Consider the following 21139-nt stretch of genomic DNA (forward strand, 5'->3'; position numbering starts at 1 on the left):
CACACACACACACACACACACACACACACACACTTATACACTCACCCACATATTTTCTCTTTGAACCATCTGAGATTATGTTACAGACATTTTGATAACTCATCCCTAAATAATTCACATTTGCTTAAAAATAAAGGCATTCTTTCATATAACCACAATCTCAACATCATCATGTCTAAGAAATTTAACATTCATTCAATAATACCATCCAACATATAGTCCATATTTAAATTGGGCTTTCATAGCCTTATGTACTTTTCCTAGGGTCCAATCAAAGGTAACAAATCATGTTTGGTCATTGTGTCTCTTTAATCTTCAATTTTTACTTTTTCATGTCATTGGGTTTTTTCAAGAGTCCTTAAAAACTTCTTTTGAAACCTTACAAAAGCATATTTGGAATGCTATATTAGTAAGAGCTTAATATAATGGTCATTGTAAATCAGTATCTTCCACTTCTCACTTGGAAATGAGACTTCGTTACACTACTTGGCTTCTGAAGCGAAAACACTCATACGCGTATGTGAGTTTTGCTTGGAATTATACATGCGGGAAAATCTCAATGTGAAGAGCAAGGCAGATGGGAATTTGCAAGTTGCATTTTATGTAATTAAAGGCACAGTCCTTTCCGCCCGCTCAGGTCGTCGCTGCCCCAGTTAGCTCTTGGCTGCAGGGCTCTTCCTTCTGGCTTTTCTCCTGACTGGAATTTGGCTCCCCTCCAGCATCATTAGGTTGCCCCAAGGAGCTGGATGGAGACCTGCAGTTATTTAAATCTCCCAGCCCCAACTGTTCAGGCTGGCTGGCAACACAGCGCTTTTGTACTTGCAGTCTGTGTGCGGAATGCAGCGTGCGTGGCACTAGAGTGCGCATCTGGGAATGCATATGGGAAGCACGCCTCCTTGTCTGTCTTGAGAATCTGAGGTGCCCCAGTGATGCACCTCTTATGGGATGACATGGCGGTCACAGGTCTGGTCCTTTTATTGTGGTCCCAAATGATTCCTGGAGAATGCCAGGACCCATCCTTTTGCTTTCCTCTGGGCAGGAAACCCTCAGAGCTCAAAGATCAACCAGAGATATAGTTGCATGCCCTAGAAAAGACTCACCTGAACATCTATAAATCTCTGGAGATGGGAGGGAAAATAGAAAAACTCCAAGGAGAAATTTGATCATTTTAAAACATGCAAAATAATTGCAAGAGAGATTGGCCAGGGTATGGATGCTTTCAGACTATAACCAGCCAATTTTTGTACTCTGCAAGAGGTGTTGTGAATGACACAGGTCTTGTAAATGATGGCACATCTTATCTGCTGAAAAAAATGCAGGGACACAGAAAAGACACAGGAAATAACACATTCTGGGATGGGCCACCCTCCATGGGGGAAAAGTGAGGTCCCCTTTGGTCTCCCTGACTCCTGTCTTGTTCCTCTTAAGTTCTTCCTTCACCCTGTCTACTCCTCACCCCAGCCTACCCCCTACTTCTGCTGGAGGTCTGGGCACTCATTTCTCAGATTACAGCCCCTCTGTGACTTCCACAGCCTGCCCTCTGTAATCAGCCCCTGATTCCATAGCATCATCTTCCTTTGGTGCTGGCTTCAGATTTGAAGCTTGAATTCTTCATATATGCCATGTTGTTTTGCGTTTCCATCCTTTGCTGGTTATGTGACCTTGGGTAAGCTGCTTCATTGTGCCTCAGACTGCCCCTCTGTCAAGTGGAGATGATAGTAGTACCTACCTCCTAAGGCCATGCTGGGGTTAAATGAGTTAATAGATGTAGAACTCTTGGAAGAATGCTTGGCATATAATAAGAGCTGCCAAAGGTTAGTGATTTATTGCTATTGCTCTTGTTGTTTTGAGCCTGGGTGTATTAATTTTTTATTGCCACATAAAAATTACTATAAACATAGCAACTTAAATCAATAGCCATATATTAATTTAGTTTCTGTAGATCAGAAGTATGGACATGGCATGACTGGATTCTTTGCTCAGGGTCTCACGGGGCTGAAATCAATGTGATGACAGGTGCTGAGGTCCTATCTGAGCTTTGTCCAAGCCTTTTCCAAGCTCATGTGGTTGTTGACAGAATGCATCTCCTTCCAGCTATAGAATTTACGGCCACCAAGAACTCCGACTTCACCTTCTTTTAAAAGCTCCTCTGATTAGGTCAGACCCAATCAGATAATCTTCCTTTTGATTAACTCAAAGTCAGCAGGTTAGTAACATAATCACAGTGATATCCCCTCATATTCATGGTTCTACTGGCACTCAAAGGGAGGGGATTATACAGCATCTGTACACCAGAGGGTGGGATTCTTGGGGGTCATCTTAGAATCCTGCCTACACACTGGATAATTGAGGAAAATTCTCCTTTCTGTGCGCTTTGTTGAATTGCACCATCATTTTGGACTTTTGTAGCATCTTTCTTATAGTATTCAGATGGATTCACATTGATCTAACTCCTGTAACCAACTTTTACCATTCCTCTTGGTAGTTTTCACTAACTGATGAGGCCATTTAGCTTGTCAGAAGCTTTTTAGGAAGAGGACAGTCAGGAACTTGTAACTGATGAACCTGCTGCCAGTACCCTGGAGCTCCAAAAGAATGACCCACAATTGCAATCCCTTCCAGAGCCACTTGTTTGTTTTGGGGTTTTTTTTGACTCCCAACAAATGAACACCAGAACCCTCCTGAATTATCTATTGTGCCTAGTACTCTGTCAGTTCAAAGTAAATTTGTGCCTGCTAGAGAAAACTTTCACTTTGAGGAGGGTCTTTTGCATTATTTTCCAAAGCTGTCCTTGCCCCTCTTTTTTCCTTTCCCAATTAAGTCTAGAATGTTTTCTCACTTAATTCAATTTATAGTCCACCAAGAGGTATTATCAGTGAAAACCCACTGATAAAAGACATATTTTAGAAGATCAATTAAAAACATCTTGTTGAAGATGACACGCAGGTAGTAAAACCTATTTTTTAAATATCAATTTTGAACCAGATTCTAGATAATAAGACATGGACAAAACTTTGAAACAACAGGGAATATCTGTTTTTTTGAGTACTGTTCCCCCAAAAGATGCTAAATTCTGCTTTTTAGTGATATTTTACTTACAGTTTTATAAAACCGTGTTAAGGTAAAGGGAAAAAATGAATTTGGCACGGCTGTGGGTTTAGAAATGTGAAGTGTCTGTTTACTTGGGCATGTCCTAACAAAGTATGGGTTTTTTTAACCCAGAAAGCCATGATTTAGACCTGACTCTCGCTGCCTTAATGACTGACATCCCTCCAGTAATTTGGACTATTAAAGAGGAAGGGCTGGTTTATAAAGATAATACAAAATAATATAGACTTGGATTTCTTTTCTTCCTTCCAGGACAATATCATCTTATTCTTGAGAGGTTGTAAAGAGCTGGGCCTTAAAGAATCTCAACTTTTTGACCCTAGTGACCTACAGGATACGTCCAACCGAGTAACAGTCAAGTAAGTAATGCACAATTTATAGTTAAGGGAAACCCGTCTATGGTTTGATTTGCAGCTTTGTGATGATGGTATAAGGTCTAAGAGGCAGAGAATTAGGCATGCCTAATAAAATAAAAATGTGAAGGTGAAGATCAAGCTTTGAAAACAAGACACACTGGACTTCCCTGTGTATAGCTTTCATTCTGATCAAACATAATTTTTTTTGAAATGCAAAAATCACCCGTATAGAGTTAGAATGTTAAAGAGTAAAATGTTAGGTGAAACTTAACAGACGAAGAGGCAAGAAAGAACTATGCGAAGAATCTGTGTGTGTTAGACAAAAAGCTTTTATTAGTTCCATTTGGGCATTTGAATAGGCTCTGGAAGACTGCAAGCTTGGTAAACAGATCTGAACTCTGTTTATTATGCAGAGAGAGCAATAGATCATGGAGAAATCACTTCTTCATTAATATTTGTAACTGTTTTCTCATATGTGTCAATGATCAAGTTCTTTGAAGATGGGTTATTGGCCATTTGACTACTGTTGATTGTTTCTACTCAGTGAGCCATGTTTGGGGCCAAAGAATTCTTGGGAAAGAATGTCAAAGGCTGTGCGCTTTCTGTAAAGAAATAGCTCAGGACCAGATTAGTGAGATAAAAAGTCCTATAAGATGGTAGAAATAACATACCTGTGGTTTTGAAGTCCTTTAGAGTCTACAAATTTCATATAAAACATATTCCACTTTAGTCAAACCATGTTTGTCATGAATATACCTTAATCATAAGCTTAATTACATGGACAGGGTCTGTGGATTGGCTATACTTCTCCTTTTGGTTACTTATGGGTCATTTTGTCATAGAAGAACAGAAAAGGGAGGGATGCCAAAATTCAGAGCTGTTAATTTTATACCATTTGATGATATTGATTTTTTGGGTTTTTTTTTAATGATGGGGGAAAATAATTGGGAAAAAAATGGAAACTACTGAATGAAATCAAGTTAGGAGTTTATATTGGATTTTATGATTTGTGACTGTGAATAAAGGAGAGTTAGCCATGATTGATTACATAAAATTGATTCTCTGTTGTTAATGTGCCATTCTTCAATATTTATCATGGAAAAATGTTGGTTAATGACAAAAATAACAGAGTAAAATTATGATATTTGAATATAGAAACTACCTAATTTTAGTCATCACATGCTCCATTTATTATTGTACCCAGCCTCTATAAATCATTATTCATTTTAGGAAACTGTTTCAGGTTCTGCCTCATCTCAGTCATAGTTTGGCCTGGTGCCAAGTGACCAGAACCAACAGTAACTGTGCAACATCATAATAATTAGTCACATACACGTTGCTTGGAGGGTGAGGGAAAGTTCACTTTGACATACATATTGGTAGCTGCATTAGAGCTACTTTAAATCAATATGTTACTAAACCAAGGGAATCCTGAGATTGGTTTTAGTAATTCAGAACTCTTAGCATTTTTATTGCTTATCTACAAAAAACTGGGTTATCACAAAGTTGGGGATCTTAGCACTCCATCTTCTACCCTCTAGTTCTGTAATGTTAAGCAAGTTCCCTTGTTTCATCTATAAAATGGAATTGGACAGAATGTTCTCTCAGGTATGATTCTAGTTAAAATGTGCTCAGTGCAGATCTGAGAAGATGGTTCAACCAACTTTTAATGAAAGAGACTTTAAGTCAAGGCATGGAAAGCAACCTAAAGGGGAAAGTCACTTAGACCAGTGGTACATAGAAATGATCACTTCTCAATTACTGTTGCATCTTCCCTTTCTCCTATTCTTTTCTCTGTCATTTTTTATCTTTCTCTCTGTTTTGTTTCCCATCCCCTTCTCTTCCTTATGTTCCCCTCCCTTCTTTCTCTTGTCTTCTCATCTATCTCACCTTTTTCACCTCTTCTCCTCATTTCTTTCCCTTTTTAGTTTTTACTTCACTTGAGCATTATTATTTTCCTTAAGCAATACTTTTCCATCACCTTCTCTATGACTCTATCATTTTTCATTCATTCATTCAACAAATATTTACTGAGCAGCTACTATATATCAGATACTTTCTAGTCTCCAGAGAACCAGAATGAACAAGATAGCCAGTGCCTTCTGTCCACATGGAATTTACATCCATGTCAAGAAATGAGAAATAAATAAATAAATAAGACAATAGCAGGAAGCGATAAGTGCTGAGAAGAAATAATAGATGATGTGGAAGATAGTGACCATTGCAATACATGCATATATTAAATCATTATGTTGTACACCTTGAATTTATACAGTGTTCTGTCAGTTGTATCTCAATAAAACTGAAAAAAAAAGGAGTGATCAGTCCAGAGGTGATCAAGAAAGAGTGGCCTCTCCAGTATTTCCTCTAAGGGATGAGACATGGATGGGAAGCAAGAAACAGCCATGCAAAGATCTGTAAGGCATGAGTGGGGGAGGAAGAGCATGTATAAAGGCTGGGGAAGAGAAACAGACTTGATGTTTGAAAAGAAAAGTAGCCAGTATGGTAGAAGGGTAATGAGCAAGGATGAGTGTGGTGGGAGGGATGGTCCCCAAGCACTGTAGGATGTGGAATTGGAATAATTATGGAGAAAGATTTTCATTTCACTGTATGAATATTTAAAGAATATAAATCATCTTATATCAAAATGATGGCATAAATTTATTTATAGTACTTAAAAAATCATTTCTAGTTTTAGGGAGGAGTGGGGAACAGATACGCTTTCTTTTTCATAACTTTTCTGTAAATGATGCTGGCTTAATTTGGCATTGTTACCAGAGACATTTGTAACATACATAGATATTATAGCTTTGGTAGATTAAAGTAGAACTGCTGTATTTCTCTGCTTTCTTTCATGAAAAGTTGAACAGAACATTAGCAAAGGTGGAGAACACCCCCCATAACACCAATTAATAGCATAAGCAATAAGGTATAGGGGTAGACCCCACAGAGGAAATTTCGATGCTTTTCTGAAATTGCTTTTTAAAAAATACTCTTCAGTTTAGCTTTCATTGTAGGTAATTTTTCTTACACTTTTTTGAGAGGTAACTTGAGTAAATCTAAAAAGAAAAAAAAAGGAAAACCTGCAAATGATTACTTCGTGTGTAATTTAGTGAACTCTACCTGTAATGGATGCCAGACAACCTGGATGGGAAATGAAAGTAGAGTCCAGAAGTGCATGCAGCCGGTATCATTCCAGGGAATCAAAACAATTGGATGAAAAGAGGGAAGGCTTTTCGTTGCTCCCCAGTATGTCTCTAAAATATTTGGAAGCATTTTCACCTAATTGATTGTTAAGTGAAAGTCATTCAACAAATACTTTCTAAGTTTCTACTATGTGCCAAACATGATTTTTTTTTTAGAACTGGGTCACAATTTTAATCAATGAACTTTTATCCTTAGTGCAGAAAAGTTTTATGTTCCCTGTTCTTGTTTTTCATAAAAATTTCAAATCTTTTATAGATTTTTTTTATTGTGTTCATCTTGGTTTTTTTTGTTAAATTGTTGTTGTTGTTAAAATTTTTTTTATTTTTTTTATTATTATTTTTTTAAAGATTTTTATTGGGGAATTGGGGAAGGGGAACAGACAAGTTGCTGTCCTTTTGTTCTTCAGTCTAGTTGTGGAGGACGTTGCTTCACTGGCCCAAGTTGGCACCATCATTGCGCTCTTCCCGGGCGAGGCAGATCAGTCGCCGGCTTCTGGACGGCTGCTCACTGTGGCTGCTGGCCGCTCACGCTGGCTGCTGGCTACATACGGTAGCCCATGGCAACCCACTGCCACAGGGGCTGCAGCCTACGCCGTCGCCGGCGACTCTCGGCAGCCCAGCTCCAGGTCGAGCTGTTGTTCAGCATCTTAGCTGTGGAGGGCTGTCACTGGCCCTCATATGTGGGATCCGAACCGGGGCCCTCTGGCGTCCCAAGCCAGTTCTTAACCATCGCGCCACTCGGCCGGCCCTTGTTGTTAAATTTTTAAAAATTCTAGCAAATATCTAAGTGGATAATGACATACCATTTTTTTCTGTCAAAAGGGGAAGTATAAAAGTATTCTCTTAATCAAATCCAAGTTGGACCAGTGCTTCTTTCAATCCAAGTCCATGTTGATGGATTTATCTCCATAGTATATATTATACTACATTGTTTTCTATTCCCTCAAATCTCAATTGACTTAAAATTGGACACCTATTCATTCATATGTACTTTGGGTCAGAAAATGCAGCAATGAAGTAGTTGAAGTCTAAATACTTGAAGGAGTTGTTGCCTGATACATATAGTAGCATTACATTCTCCTTCTTGAACCCCCCCACACACACCCCCCAACTGAAGTTACTGGAAAAAAGAAACACGGCATTTGTTTTTCCTAGTATTTTATATGTTGACATGTTAAAGGAACTTTAGAATAATTTGGGGAAAATTTTTTATGTTTCACTGTATGCATATTTAGAAAGTACCACCAGCTTATTTGTTTACAGTTTGAGGATAAATATTTATGTGTATTTAAGAATGCACATGTGTATATTTGAACATAACATGCATATTTTCTTGCTTATGGCTAATTCCCAATGCTAAATTATATCCATAGCAGAAAAGAACAAATATTTGGATAGTATTGCCTCTTGTACATATGTTTTCAGGCCTATTTAATTAAGGTTTTAGACCTTTGTTAAAAGTACTTCTATGAAAAAAATTTACAAGTGTAGTCACATTTCAATTTGACAGTGGTCTATAATCAAGGCAGAATTTTAGTTTAACAGTTAATCTTTGAGAATACAGATATAAACAATCCCGGGTTTAAATGGAATTCTTTATTTTCCAGATGTTATAAAGCATTCATCTTTTCAAGGTACACGATGGAACATTAAGCCCACCTTGTGTTTTCTAAATAATTGTATTTGGTACCTGTAATCACTAGTCCTTGCAAAAGATTATTTCAATTTAATTATATTAGTTAACTTTAGGTGCATCCTAGAGGTGTTTGAGGAAGATCACATTGAAGAAACTGCTGTTCTGATCATATTTTCTTTCCCTTTTTCTTAACTAGGAGCCTTGATTATAGTAGGAAGCTGAAAAATGTAAGTTATTTTACCTTCACTTTCTAAACTTACTCCTTCTGACTTTGGTGGTTCAAGTGTAAGATTTAGTTCACATGTTCAGGGCTTCTCATATGCATTGTTAGCAAGAGTCCTTCTTAGAAGACAAGTGTATGTATCTCTGATAGAATTGTTAATGATTATAATAGAAATAACAATGGCAGATTTGGGGGGGGAGGAAGGGGTTCTCTTTAATTGGATAAGTGCTCAATCTAGAAATAAACAAATGAAAGCCTGTGCTCTGTTTGTGATTCCGTTTCTTAAACACAAAACAGTCTGTCTCAGCACTACCTTTAATTCCTTTCCATTGGTAGGCACAGATGGGATTATTATATTAAGCAGTTGGGCAAGTTTTAGGGAAAGATCAGCATAATATGAATTGTATTTGCTGTCGTGGACCTGTACTTTTTGTATTTTTTTTCCTATTAATCTTTTGAGATTTTATTACTACTTCCCAAAGTCAGCTTTTTTAAATTAGATCTTATTTTCAAAAGGCAAGTATAGGAGTGCTCTTTTATTTTAAGGTTAAATCTAGGAATGTAAGAAATGACCTTCTGCGTATAAAAGAGGAAAATTAGCTGTGACACTCCCTCCTTTTTTTTAATGACCAGGGTGCTATTATATTTAATTGACATGCTCATCCTTACTTTCTTTTTCTTCCACTATAAACTAAAACAATATACCATTTTTCATCATACAATTTTAAACAAATCAGAAAACCTATCGTCTAAAACACAACACAGTTCTTTTTCCGTTCTCCTATTACACCTTTCAAGATAATCTCATATGCTTAGCACACATTAGTGATTTTATTATTCTAATTAATGTCCTGGCATTTGGAATCGCCTGTTCTCTGGAAATTTATTTGTAAGCAGTTAAAAAAAAGAAAAAAGATTTCTGGAAGTTTTGAAGGACTTCTGAAGTGTAATTTTCCCATACAGGTAGAAAACGAAATCACATCATAACATTGATGGCACATAACCATAAATTTAGTCCTGTTACCATCTGAACCAATGGACACATATCACATTGTCCAAGGCATTTTCTGTCCTAGCAGGTGGAGGGGGGTACAATAAGTACCTCCCAGCCTGGTTGAAGCAGTAAGACCGAATGTGAAAATGAAATAATGGTCTTAGCTTTTCCATAGGCTTCAGATCCCAGTTATTCAGTGTTAAGGACCCCTCTTCAGCCAACCTCTGCCAGTTATTATGAGAGCATCAGTGTAAAAGACATTTGCTTTTGTGGACAGTTGCTTTGGAAAGACAGAACAAAATAACTTAGGACTGTGGCTTCAGACCATTGAATGTTCACAGACCTTCTTAAACATCCAAGGTGGTTTAATAGGCAGTAATCTTGTCCAAGCTAAATATTTCCCATCTCAGATTAATGGGAATCTACCTGTACCCCACAGCACAACTAGGTATCTGCAGATCGTATTCTTTATTATATTGTTTTCTTCTGACTTTAATTAGATATATTGTGTTGATATTGTGCTGGGAAATACTAATTAGCCTTTATCACACCTCGTATTTTTGCCATTGGTCTTAGCAGAGCCTCTGTGCCTATGAGGAGAAACTGTAGGCCTTTAAAAGCACGTCTCTCAAAAGGAATTGACAACCTGTTCCTAGCTTTTCTGGGTTAAGACTCCATGGCTTCTGAAAAAGCGTGCTTCCTAATTTTGAATATTTGAGTATTTCATTATACAAAATAATTTTAGACGATTTAGTTTCCCTTCTTGCTGTCTTATAGATGAGCTCTCCATAAAACTGGAGTCTTATTTTGACTATAGAATCATGTTTGTGTTGACTGATGCAGCATTGGGTTCTTATTAAAATGATTTTACATTTAATGGATACCTCATGGATGGTGGTTTTCGTAAATCAACGTTGCACATTCTCGCCTTCCTGCTTTTCTATTAGTGGAGCATTACTGATTCTTTAGTTTAAAAGTAATTCTTGAGGGAAAATTCTCCTGCCTGTGTGTGTGGTTTTGTTTCACAGGTATTAGTTACGATTTACTGGCTGGGAAAAGCAGCAAATAGCTGTGCATCCTACAGCGGAACGACGCTGAACTTGAAGGAGTTCGAAGGCTTGCTGGCTCAGATGAGAAAGGTAACTTGGCTTTTCTTCTGTGTCCCATGAGGTTTAGACAAGGTGGGAGAGCAACACATTTGCTTGTTTTTAAGATCATTACAGCTCTGCGTGATGGAATTGCACAGGCGGAGGATGTCATGCCCTCAAGGAAAAGACCACTTGTCTTACCAATGACGTCCTTACCGTTGACATACTTGCCTTGTGCATCCCACGTTTACCTGAACTTTTTTACCCTTTGGAAAATGGGAGATCTGAGCTCATCCAACTTCAATTCCCAAAGAGCCAATTCAGTCTGTCAGTCTACGGTTTTGTATGCCAAAGAACTTGGTGCTTGTTTTCTTGGGGGAATAATGCCTGAATTTAACAATGCAGCATTATACAAAAATGAAGACTTGCTCTGCACTTTCATCCTAAAGGTCATTTTGCTTTGCCATCAGGGCCTTGGTGTGGGTGAGGTAACCTCAGCCAAGTTCTTGCCTGGGCATCCACCCTGGACAAGCGCTGATAATTAGATGCATTCTCTTCTAAGATGTGCATGTCATGGCTATTGTATTGGAATGAGCTGGAAATTTGGAAAACATTTTTTACAGTATTTAAAGCTTTATTTGTTTACTTGATTATGAGAAAAACTGACCTGAGGTAGGAATTTGTCAAGGAAACCGTGGTATGTTTTATGTGTACATGCCTGTGTGGTCCTTTTTAAGGTTCAACAGTATAGATCAACTCATTCCAAGCACTAGGATGTAGTATTACCTGGGAAGAGCCTTAGTGAATAGGTAAGGCTTATTTGTAATCAGTAGCCTCCATGGTGTGGCACAAATCAATTAAGGCTTTACTCTTCCTTTTTTCTCTAATGTGCAAACTAAATGGCACTAATGAGAACTCATTGAAAGACATTCCATGCTTTGCAGATTTTCTTTTAATGCTGAAAGCAAGAATTTGCTCTAACTTTCTAATAGTTTATTCTTCCTTCCTTAAGTCACAGCTAATCGCCCTCATAGTTCTCATTCTCCTCAAGCCAGGCTGGCTCACATATTTTTAAGTGGCAAATCTTTAAAATTGGTCATAATACATATAAGCAAAGTATTTAAAGCTAAATTCTTTGAAAAATAAAGTAAACACACCTCCATTAAACACAACACATTGTTTCTTAGTCTTAACTCTTATTTGTCCTTTAGTTTTTCATCTAATTCTATTGTTGGAGAAAGTACAAATCCCATATAGATCCAGTCTGGGTTTGTGAAATCTAAACTTTTTTTACATTAAATTTGCACTTGAATAGTGATAGATGGGTCATCTTTTTTAAACTACGTATTTAAAAGCTCTGCCTCACATTTCCCCTGTTGGAGTCTCTTGGAATCTGATTTATTCTTATTATTGACATATCTTACCACGAGTCCAGCTCCTTTGTAATCTGAGCAGCTATTGGTTTCTTCAATTCTCTTAGCTTCCCTTTCTATTAAGACAGTTGGTTATTTCAACTGCCTTGAAATGGCCTGTTGTGAACAGCTGTTGCCTTTTTTCATGAATATGGGTAACATTACAGGACACGGTAGAATAGTTAGTATCACTGGACAAAACATAACTAAAATGGCCAGCTGTGGTAGTCCCATATTCCTATATGAAGTAGTTAGTCATTGACCTGAACGTCACAGGTCAATGTCTAATACATGGAAATATTAGTTTATCTAGAATATGTATTATTTCATTTTATCAATTAGGATTGGGTTCAGCTAGGAAGTGCAGAAAACTTTAGCAGTGGCTTCAGTAAAATAGAATTTTATTTTAAGTCACATAAGTGAGGTGTGGACATGCGTACTCCAGGGCTGGTATGGGACCCAGTCTCCTCCATCTTTTGGCTGCACCATACTCAACCCGTGGCTTCTCAGCGGCTGGTCCAAGATGGGTGTGCGAGCTTTAGCCATCATGTCCACATTTGAGTCAGGAGGAAACACACCTCTTCTCACATCTTACTGACCTAATAAACCTGGTCACACATCCATACCTAGCTGCAAGGAAAGACTTGGGAAAAGTAGATTTTATTTCACCTAAAAACTGAGTGTTTTCACTGGAAAAGAAATGGAGAACAGATACTGAGGGACCATAGTCATCTCTTTTGCACAAGTACAGGCTGAAATAAATTTGAAATTAAAATTTTTTCTTTCACAAAAGAGACTAGCCAGACATTTTTCTATATTCATTTTTGTAGTGGGAGAAATGTGCATAGAAATTAGTAACTGTGGTGCAACTTGTTACGTTCTGTAATACAAGTAGCACATGTAGGGCCCTTAGCATAAGCATCTGGCACATAGTAGGTGTTCATACTAGGTTGCTATTGCTATTTCCAAAAAAAAAAGGTTTCTGAAAGCATAGTGACAATGGCCTTTCACCGAGCCTGGGTATGTCAGAGGAGGCCTTCCAAAGGAGGAAACACTTAAACTGAACAAAGGGGAATTACTATGAGTTTATCGAGATTGAAGGGAGAAGAACCATAGGGCTGAGGTTAGCCCTAGAGATTTCAGACTGGAATTAGAAAGTCAAAAGTCTAGGTGCTTCCTCTCTGTGTTTCCCTCATCTCTTTCTATTTCTCCATGAACTCATTCTCTCCTCCAATAGGCAAACATTCCCTCACATCAAGGATGGCCAACAGCATCCCCAGGATTACAAAGGCAAGGGAATTCGTCCCTCGGCCCCAGCCGTAAAATTTCCAAGGGTGTAATTCTGGCCCAGTTCAGGTCCTATTCCTGAACTAGCCACTGTGACCAGGGGCAAGGGGTACCATGATTGGCCTAAGCCACTACTGTTTCAGGAGTTGAGAAATGTTAACCAGTACAAGAGGGTAAAGGGATGGGGGCAGGGAGCGTGATGGACAAGCACAGACCTCTGCCCAAAATAGCAACTCCCGTCAACTTCTCTCCCTTTAACCTGCTTTATTTTTCAGTAATACTTATCACCCAGCTTTGTATTCATTCGTTTTTCTGTTTAGTTTTTGTCTTCCCTTCTAAAATAGAAGGCCCATGAGGACAGGGTATTTACTGTTTTTGCAGAGTGTTGTGTCCCCAGCACTAGGACAGTGCTTGGCACGTGGAAGACGCTCCGCAAATATCTGTGGAATTAATGGCTTCCCCAACCAGAATGTGGTGGGTGGACATGGGTCATCAGGCTGGAAAAGTAGAACCTGAAAATCCTCCAGAGTGGGATTCAGCCACTTTATAAATAAATCACAAAGGAAGCAGAAAATGTTGACTGGTAAAACAGAGGCATCTGGAGTTTCTCAGATACCATACGTCATCCACCAACCCTAGCTGGTTTTCATTACCTCTGACAAAAGAGAAGATGAAGAGGACAGATGAATGAAATAATTCAAAAACGTGGAAGCTGGTGGTTCTCACCCTACTCACTAACACGCTTTTACTAGAACAACTAGCAATTAGCACAATGGACAGATTTGAGTCTTATCTCCCTTCCCTGGAGTGCTCTGTGTAGAAGACAGAATGCTGTTGGGCTCCTAGGTGAAAATATAGACGTCATAACTAGACCCCAAGAAAGGAGAATTTAGACTGTGCTAGCCTTTATGTTGGTTTATATATTCTAATCTCCCTCAAAAGCTTAAGTTTAGGTGACTTGAAGGAATCCAATACAGTTGTCCATCCATCTTTATTTCTGACTGAAGTACCAGCTTCTTGCTTCACCCCAAGGTTCCAAGGGACCAGCTTTGCCAAAGATGGCGCGGGTGGCCTGGTGTTTCACTTTCCCAACTGGCCGTGCCGTTCAGCTTCTAGCTCTCCCTTGATCCAGAGCTTTATTCTTGGCTTTCTGCATAGTCGTGAACAGAACGGCCTTTCTGTTTTCCTTTCCCATAACTAGCTGTGAGAAAGCAGCTGAAGTTCCAAGAAGCATGTTGACTTTCTCTTTCTTCTATTTTCTTCTCCCATGGTTTGTAGAGTAGGGGTGGGGGAAACATGTGGGCCTTTGGGAGAGCCTTTCTGTAGTAAATCCGGCTTTGTAATGCTGCCCCAACCAGCTTGTACAGTTGTGTCACTTCTAGATGTGACCAGTGGCTGAACTCCCTGAGTGTCTGCTTTCCCTACTGGGAAATTGGACCCAACGCATCTAGATATGGGAAATAAATGGAAACGGAGATAAAAGAGTGTCAGTGTGTATATAAGATTGTGTCCTTAACTACATTGATGATAAATTTTGTATGATTGATATTTACATATGCAAATGAATACACAGTAGTAATTATAACCATAGCTAACACTTTTTGAGCACTTACTATAGTTCAGGCATTTTTCTGAATGCTTTCCATATAGTAACTTAACCCTCCCAGCAACCCTGTGAAATAGATGTTGTTATTAGCTCCATTTTACAATGAGAAAATTGAGAATGGGCAAGGTAAAATAACTGAGCTAATGTCATACAGCTGACAAGAGGTGGGGCTACGATTTAAACCCAGTCAGTCGAGCTTCCAAGACATGCTCTTAACCTATTCTAAACTGCCCTACAGTGCCACTTTTGCAATATTTATAGGGTGGTATTCTAGGCATCAATAGCATTTAGCAAAGGGCCATTATCCAGGTTAGCATCATCCACAGAGTAAGGAGACAGTGTCTCATGATTGGAAGAGGTGATGATGCTGATGGCGGCAGATGTAACTACACCAAAGTTGTGAGGTGTTTGCCTTAGGGCAGTGGTTCTCAACCTTCCTAATGCCGCGACCCCTTAATATGACCTCATATTGTGGTGACCCCCAACCATAAAATTATTTTCATTGCTACTCTATAACTGTAATTTTGCTACTGTTATGAATCGTAATGTAAATATCTTTTTGTTTTCCCATGGTCTTAGGCGACCCCTGTGAAAGGGTCATTTGACCCCCCAAAGGGGTCGCGACCCACAGGTTGAAAACCGCTGCCTTAGGATTTGGAGACAGAGGCCTGTGTTGGGATCACAGTTTTGCTGCTTACTGTGTGACCTCAGTTAGGTTACTTATGCTCTCTGATTCTTACTTTTCTCTTCTGTAAAATGGGGACAATGCTAACCACATCACTGGGGTGGGGTATGTGAGGATTAGATACTATTAACGTATAAAAAGCATCAAGCAGGGCCGGCCAAGTGGCTCAGTTGTTTAATAACTTGCTCAAGAGTGTGAGCTCTGAGCAACAGGGTTGCCAGTTCGATTCCCAGCCCGAGCTGAGCTGCCGCTGAACTGCCAACAGGTGGCAGCATGGCTCAGCTAAAAAATAATAATAATAAAAAATAAAAAGCATCAAGCATAGCCCCAGACATATAGTAAGTGTTCAATAAAAGTGAACTTCATTTTTAAGCATTTGGCCTATTCTCAGTGGATAAATAATCCAAGATAATTACTTGCCTTTTCAAAGAAATTAAATATGAAACCATATCCAATTTAGATCTATACTTTTCCATTAGTCATGAGTTCTTCCTTTTCCAGCTAGTCAGTCCTGGCTTTTGTTCAAGTCCTGGTTAACTTCTGACCTACAAATAAACTACCTTAATTTCCATAACTGGAATTTCTGCCTTCCTCCGGAGAGTCATGTCAGCTGTACTCACCCAGGCCACTTGACAGCCCGTTCTTCAGGGGCGCTAATCAGGTCCTCAGTGTGGAGACCGCGGGGTGCTCCTCTCAGCCCTGCCCTTCTGCTCTCTCCCACCCTCTTCTCTTGATGCAAAACCTGTGTGTGCCTTGTGAATTACAGCCACTCCGTCCCCTCAAAGTGCCTCCCACTGGGGATTGTGTCAGAGGATCTGGATATAATTGATAGAAGCAGCCAGCAAAGGTGCTTCCTACAAAGGCTTTGGCTCCAGCGGGCATGTTAGCCTGTACAGACAATTTCCAACAATCTCGAACATGGAGAATATTTATTGTTTTCTTTTCACTGGGAATGTGGAGGGGACTTTCCTGAGCATCCCAGCAAATCCAGTGTGACATTCCAGTAGTTGCAGATGAGAACATGCCCCGCTGCCAATGTCATGCACGGCCCCGTTTTTAAGCGACGGTCTGGGGGAGATTAAATTGAGGTTTATCTTTCAGTGACCGGAGTTATTTTTGTTTTCGTCAGCCTGGACTATTGTAATTAATGCTAAGACACTGGCGGGAACAAGGCTTTTATTATAACACAAGGGTGAGGATGGCTTTGACTGACCTTTCTCCTGCTGGAGTTTCAGTGTTTTAGTATGTGCTGCTTGCGCTGGAAAGAATTTATAATCACAGGCTGTCAAAGACAGCCATTGTTCTCGCTGCTCTGAACATGTGGGTCAGCCTCAAGTGCTTTCAGCTCCCCCAGCGCCAAGAGCTGGCCGAGCGAGAGCATGCTTGGATTCTTCTGAGGCATCAGGAAAAGCATTTTGCATATTTTTCATTGCTTTTTTTTTTTTTTTAAACTTTTTGCCTCAGAAAGACAGCTCCCTTTCAGAGCAGGAATTCCCCTTCAAGGTAGCAGGAGATGGAAGCGTGCTGCTCCAGGATTTTACGGACCTGATTCTTTTGCAAAAACAAATGCTGCGTGCATTTGCCAGATTGCATGAACGGGAGCAGTTGCACTGCTAAACTAGAGGCTCTGTCCCAGGACAGATATGCAGTTATGGATTCTGAAAGATCGGTCAAGGTTAAGGTTTTAGTTTTCACTTTTGTTTTCATCTGTCACAGGATTCTTGTGAATCCAAGCTTGGTGATCTTTAATTCTTAATTCCTTTGATTTTTTGTTTTTTAAAAAAAACAGTGCAGAGTAAGAGCTACTAGGTTTTTGTGTTTTGTTTTGTTTTGTTGTTTGTTTTTCTTAATGTGTGTGATTTTCTGATTGGGAAAGTTACAGCCAGCAGGGAAGCGTTAGAGAATGAAATGTTGGCTTGTAGATGATAATCGATTCAATAACTGTTTGCCATAACCTGTCAATACTGACACTAGATGCAGGGATTTGGGGGGTGTAGGGGAACCACAGGAGACCGATTTTCCTGATATTGTAAGCTCAACATCTGTTGCTGTAGTGTCTGTAATCCTTTCGTTTTATTTTTGGACAGGAGACTGATGACATTGAGAGTCCTAAACGTAGTATCCGAGACAGTGGCTACATCGACTGCTGGGATTCTGAGCGCAGCGACTCTCTCTCTCCCCCTCGCCACGGCAGAGATGATTCCTTCGACAGCCTGGATTCCTTTGGCTCCCGTTCCCGGCAGACACCTTCGCCAGATGTAGTCCTCAGGGGAAGCAGCGATGGTAGGTTGGAGCCTCCATAAACTGCACATCTTAGAATTAAACATGAACAAGGGCTGCCTTGTCACCGGTGGAGGGATTGGCACTGAGAAGTCAGAACCTGATAACTCTAAACTGGCACAAGAAGAGTCTTTTAATGTTGTTTTTCACAGTCCTTAGAATTTGGGTTGGCTTTGCCAGCAGTTTGAATATTGCCTCAGTGAGCATATCTTCTGTTGGAAAATGTGTGACATCATTCCTCCCTTGGTCTCAGTGAATCAAGACGCTGTGCAGACCATTAGCTCATAAAGTGGGCCGAAGGTTTATATACTCCAGGTATGAGGAAGGGAAATGTTGGAGTGAGTGCCACACTGTGTAAGCGAAAAGGGATCAACTTCCAGCAAACTGGAAACACACTACACACACTTAGAAAAAGTTCTGAAGTCTGGGGTTGCTAAACTTTAATTGGAACGGTTTGGGCCATCTGTTTGATGCATATGATACCTGACTGTTGACTAGAGCGATGCAGGTGGCCATTAATGTATAGTACACAGCCCGGACTGCCTGTTCTGGGGCTGGGTTTGATTTAAATCCCGCAGATTTTATATCACCTGTAAGGAATGATCATTTTTCTTTACAAAAATGTGTGGTCATGCAAACTGATATAAATTTAATGCCTATTTTCCAGAAGCTGTTTACCTTAATATCTTACACTTTGGCACGTTTAGGAAGGGGGATGGCTTAGTTCTGCATGTATAAACTTGCAGAAAGATGCTAATGCTGGTGGGGAATTTTTTGTTTGTATTTTTTTAAAGGTGTCTCTTGATGCTAATATTTCTAGAGATTTAAGCCGCTCTCTGAGATGAAAATAATCTTTTATCGCTAGAAGAGTCCTTTCAGCTATAAAATTCTATGTTACTAAACTATGTGGATACTTAATGTGTCCAGGTCCTGAGTTAATTCCTTGACTGCTAGTATCTCATTTAGTCCTCAGCAGAGATTATGAGCTACTCACACAATGTCTCACTTGGCCCTCTCACAGAGCTGTGAGACACTCCTTCTTATCTGTATTTTATAGATGAACGTTAGAGAGGGTAAGTTTTCTTCCTAACCTTGGTGAGTGACAAAAATCACTGTCTGTAAGTAGTGTAGCAATGTGAGCCTCAGGAATTATGAGTCCAAAATTTAAACTCTTAAGCTTAATTTACCCACACTTCTTTGTTTGCCTAGTGGATTTTTTGAATTCTGAAATGTCTGAACTAAACCCTTTTGTTTAGTACTTAAACCTTCCAACAAATAGATTAGCCTCAGGGACACATAGTATGTGACTCCTGAAGAATTCCATGGTACATTATGAGTGGCTTGAAAAACATTTCTAAAATTTTATATGACCTCTCAAGTACCACCCACAGGTTTAGAAGTTACAGAACCAAGTGCATGATGTAACTGAGCTTTAACATAACTCAAAGGTGGGTCTACTTTTGCAAAACCTATCTTAACCAGATGATTTTATCCATATTATTTTGATTGTTTAAAAAAAATTATTATTTTCCTCATCTTGGTTTTTATAACTGGTAATGTAGATCCTTTGTTTATTCTGTCACCAGCTTCCAGGGGTTCAGAGTTTATAAGGAACCACATCTTGAAGGGATTTGAGATGGTGGTTACTAATATTGTCGCTGGGCAGAGGCACAATTTAGTTTGCAGCAATTAAGATTGATAGCTAGAGTCTTTTTATAAATGTTTTTTCCATCTAAAGAATAACATGAAATTGAGCTTCACAAAAAACATCATCCATGAAAGAGCATCTTACACACACATTTCACCAATCAGCTTGATACCTTCAGGCTTATGTTCTTGTAAACTAATCAAGACCTAATGAGGTTTTTAAAGAAAAGCAGCACATTTTTTATCTGCCTAGAAAAGTTTAGTATAATTTTATCCACATAGATGTTGTATTTCCTTAAAGTTTATGGTAGATCTTTTTAAATGATGCTAATCAAGAAGATTGCTAGCCCTAATAAACACTTTCAAATTTAAGAGAATTTTTTTATTAAGCCTTGAAAATTTATCTTCTAGGACTCATCATCCGTTAGGAAAAGTCTTGCCATCAGATTCTCCAACTCCCTATTGGGACAATATGGAGAGGTTCTGTTTTTATTATTATTGAGGCCCACTGACCCAATCAATAGGGACAGTCAAGAGCCACACTCATTGATTCTACGGGTTGGACACAAGAGCTACCTGATAGGGATGCCGTGGCGCGATTCAGCCAATCTGTCTTGCTTAGGGAGGTGCCAATTTCTCCCTCACCTTCACTATCATTCCTTCTGAGGCCATTTAGTGAGCCTCCTTGAAGAAGAAATACAAAAACTTCTACTCAGGTACTTTGAAAATTAAGAACATATTTTATAAATTGGTTCATTTTGTTAAATGAATACTCTTATCTTTTATATAAAAGACGAGTTAAGGGAGAGAACTAAAGAATGAGAGAAATTAAAATGCTAGAGAAAGATTTAAAAGCAGAGTGTTAGGAGTGTGTATGGCAAAGATATGTTTAAAAAAAAATCTTTTTTTGCTCTAAGGGAGAGAAATGTAGCCCCATGGAAAGGAAGGATCAGACTTTGATAAAAATGTTTAAATAAATAATAAGAGTGATCTGTTTATGTGTTAAACAACCTATTTTGAGACTTTCACTCAGTATTTTATAGATAATATATGTATTTTAGATATTGTACACAAATAAGGTTCATAGATTATACGATTTTAGAAGTGAGACAATTCTAATCCATTACTAATCCTTTGTAATTGATTGAAGAATCATTTTCTTTCACTCATTTATTCAACAAAGTACAATGCTTCCCCTAGTCAGGATGCTTTAAGCAGAGGACAAGAGAAGTCTGTCCCAGAGGAAGGACCTTTGGCCTGGGAGTCTGAAGAACAGAAATTGGAGTCCCTAACCATTACTAACCAGCCATGGAGAAGGGGCTCTCTTGGCCTCTCCGGCCTTCCATTTCCACCTTTATAAAATGGGGATAATATTAAATAGGGAAACAAATCTAAGAGCTTGGCAAGGTAAAGTAGTATTTACTATTTAATTCATAGGGCTCTAAACATTTGGTCATGACACTGGAGACAGATGTACACTACTTGATAAAAGACTTGCGGTGGGAAGGAAACTAAGTTACAAATGAAAAACTAACAAGCAATGAAATGGTCAAAGCTTCAGTGACCGAAAGCAAGTGGCATGAATAATTCATAAGCTGAATATTTTATCTG

At 39.0% G+C, this 21139-nt stretch overlaps 1 protein-coding gene across 23 annotated transcripts in view; it reads left to right on the plus strand.

The window, feature by feature from the left end:
- The window catches only part of LIMCH1 (LIM and calponin homology domains 1), a 377436-nt gene that overhangs the window by 267767 nt on the left and 88530 nt on the right, over positions 1-21139 (plus strand). For 17 of the 23 annotated variants that reach the window (XM_019640788.1, XM_019640792.1, XM_019640787.1 and 14 more), the window contains 4 exons: positions 3361-3467; positions 8503-8533; positions 10552-10662; positions 17689-17884. In XM_019640788.1, coding sequence (XP_019496333.1) covers positions 3361-3467; positions 8503-8533; positions 10552-10662; positions 17689-17884 — 445 coding nt within the window. Of the gene's footprint in view, positions 1-3360; positions 3468-8502; positions 8534-10551; positions 10663-16898; positions 17277-17688; positions 17885-21139 lie in introns of those variants that run through there. The other 6 variants (XM_019640798.1, XM_019640796.1, XM_019640799.1 and 3 more) reach the window with 2 other exon arrangements.

This window comes from Hipposideros armiger, unplaced genomic scaffold (assembly GCF_001890085.2).
Source record: "Hipposideros armiger isolate ML-2016 unplaced genomic scaffold, ASM189008v1 scaffold_53, whole genome shotgun sequence".
Taxonomy (NCBI): Eukaryota; Metazoa; Chordata; class Mammalia; order Chiroptera; family Hipposideridae; genus Hipposideros; species Hipposideros armiger.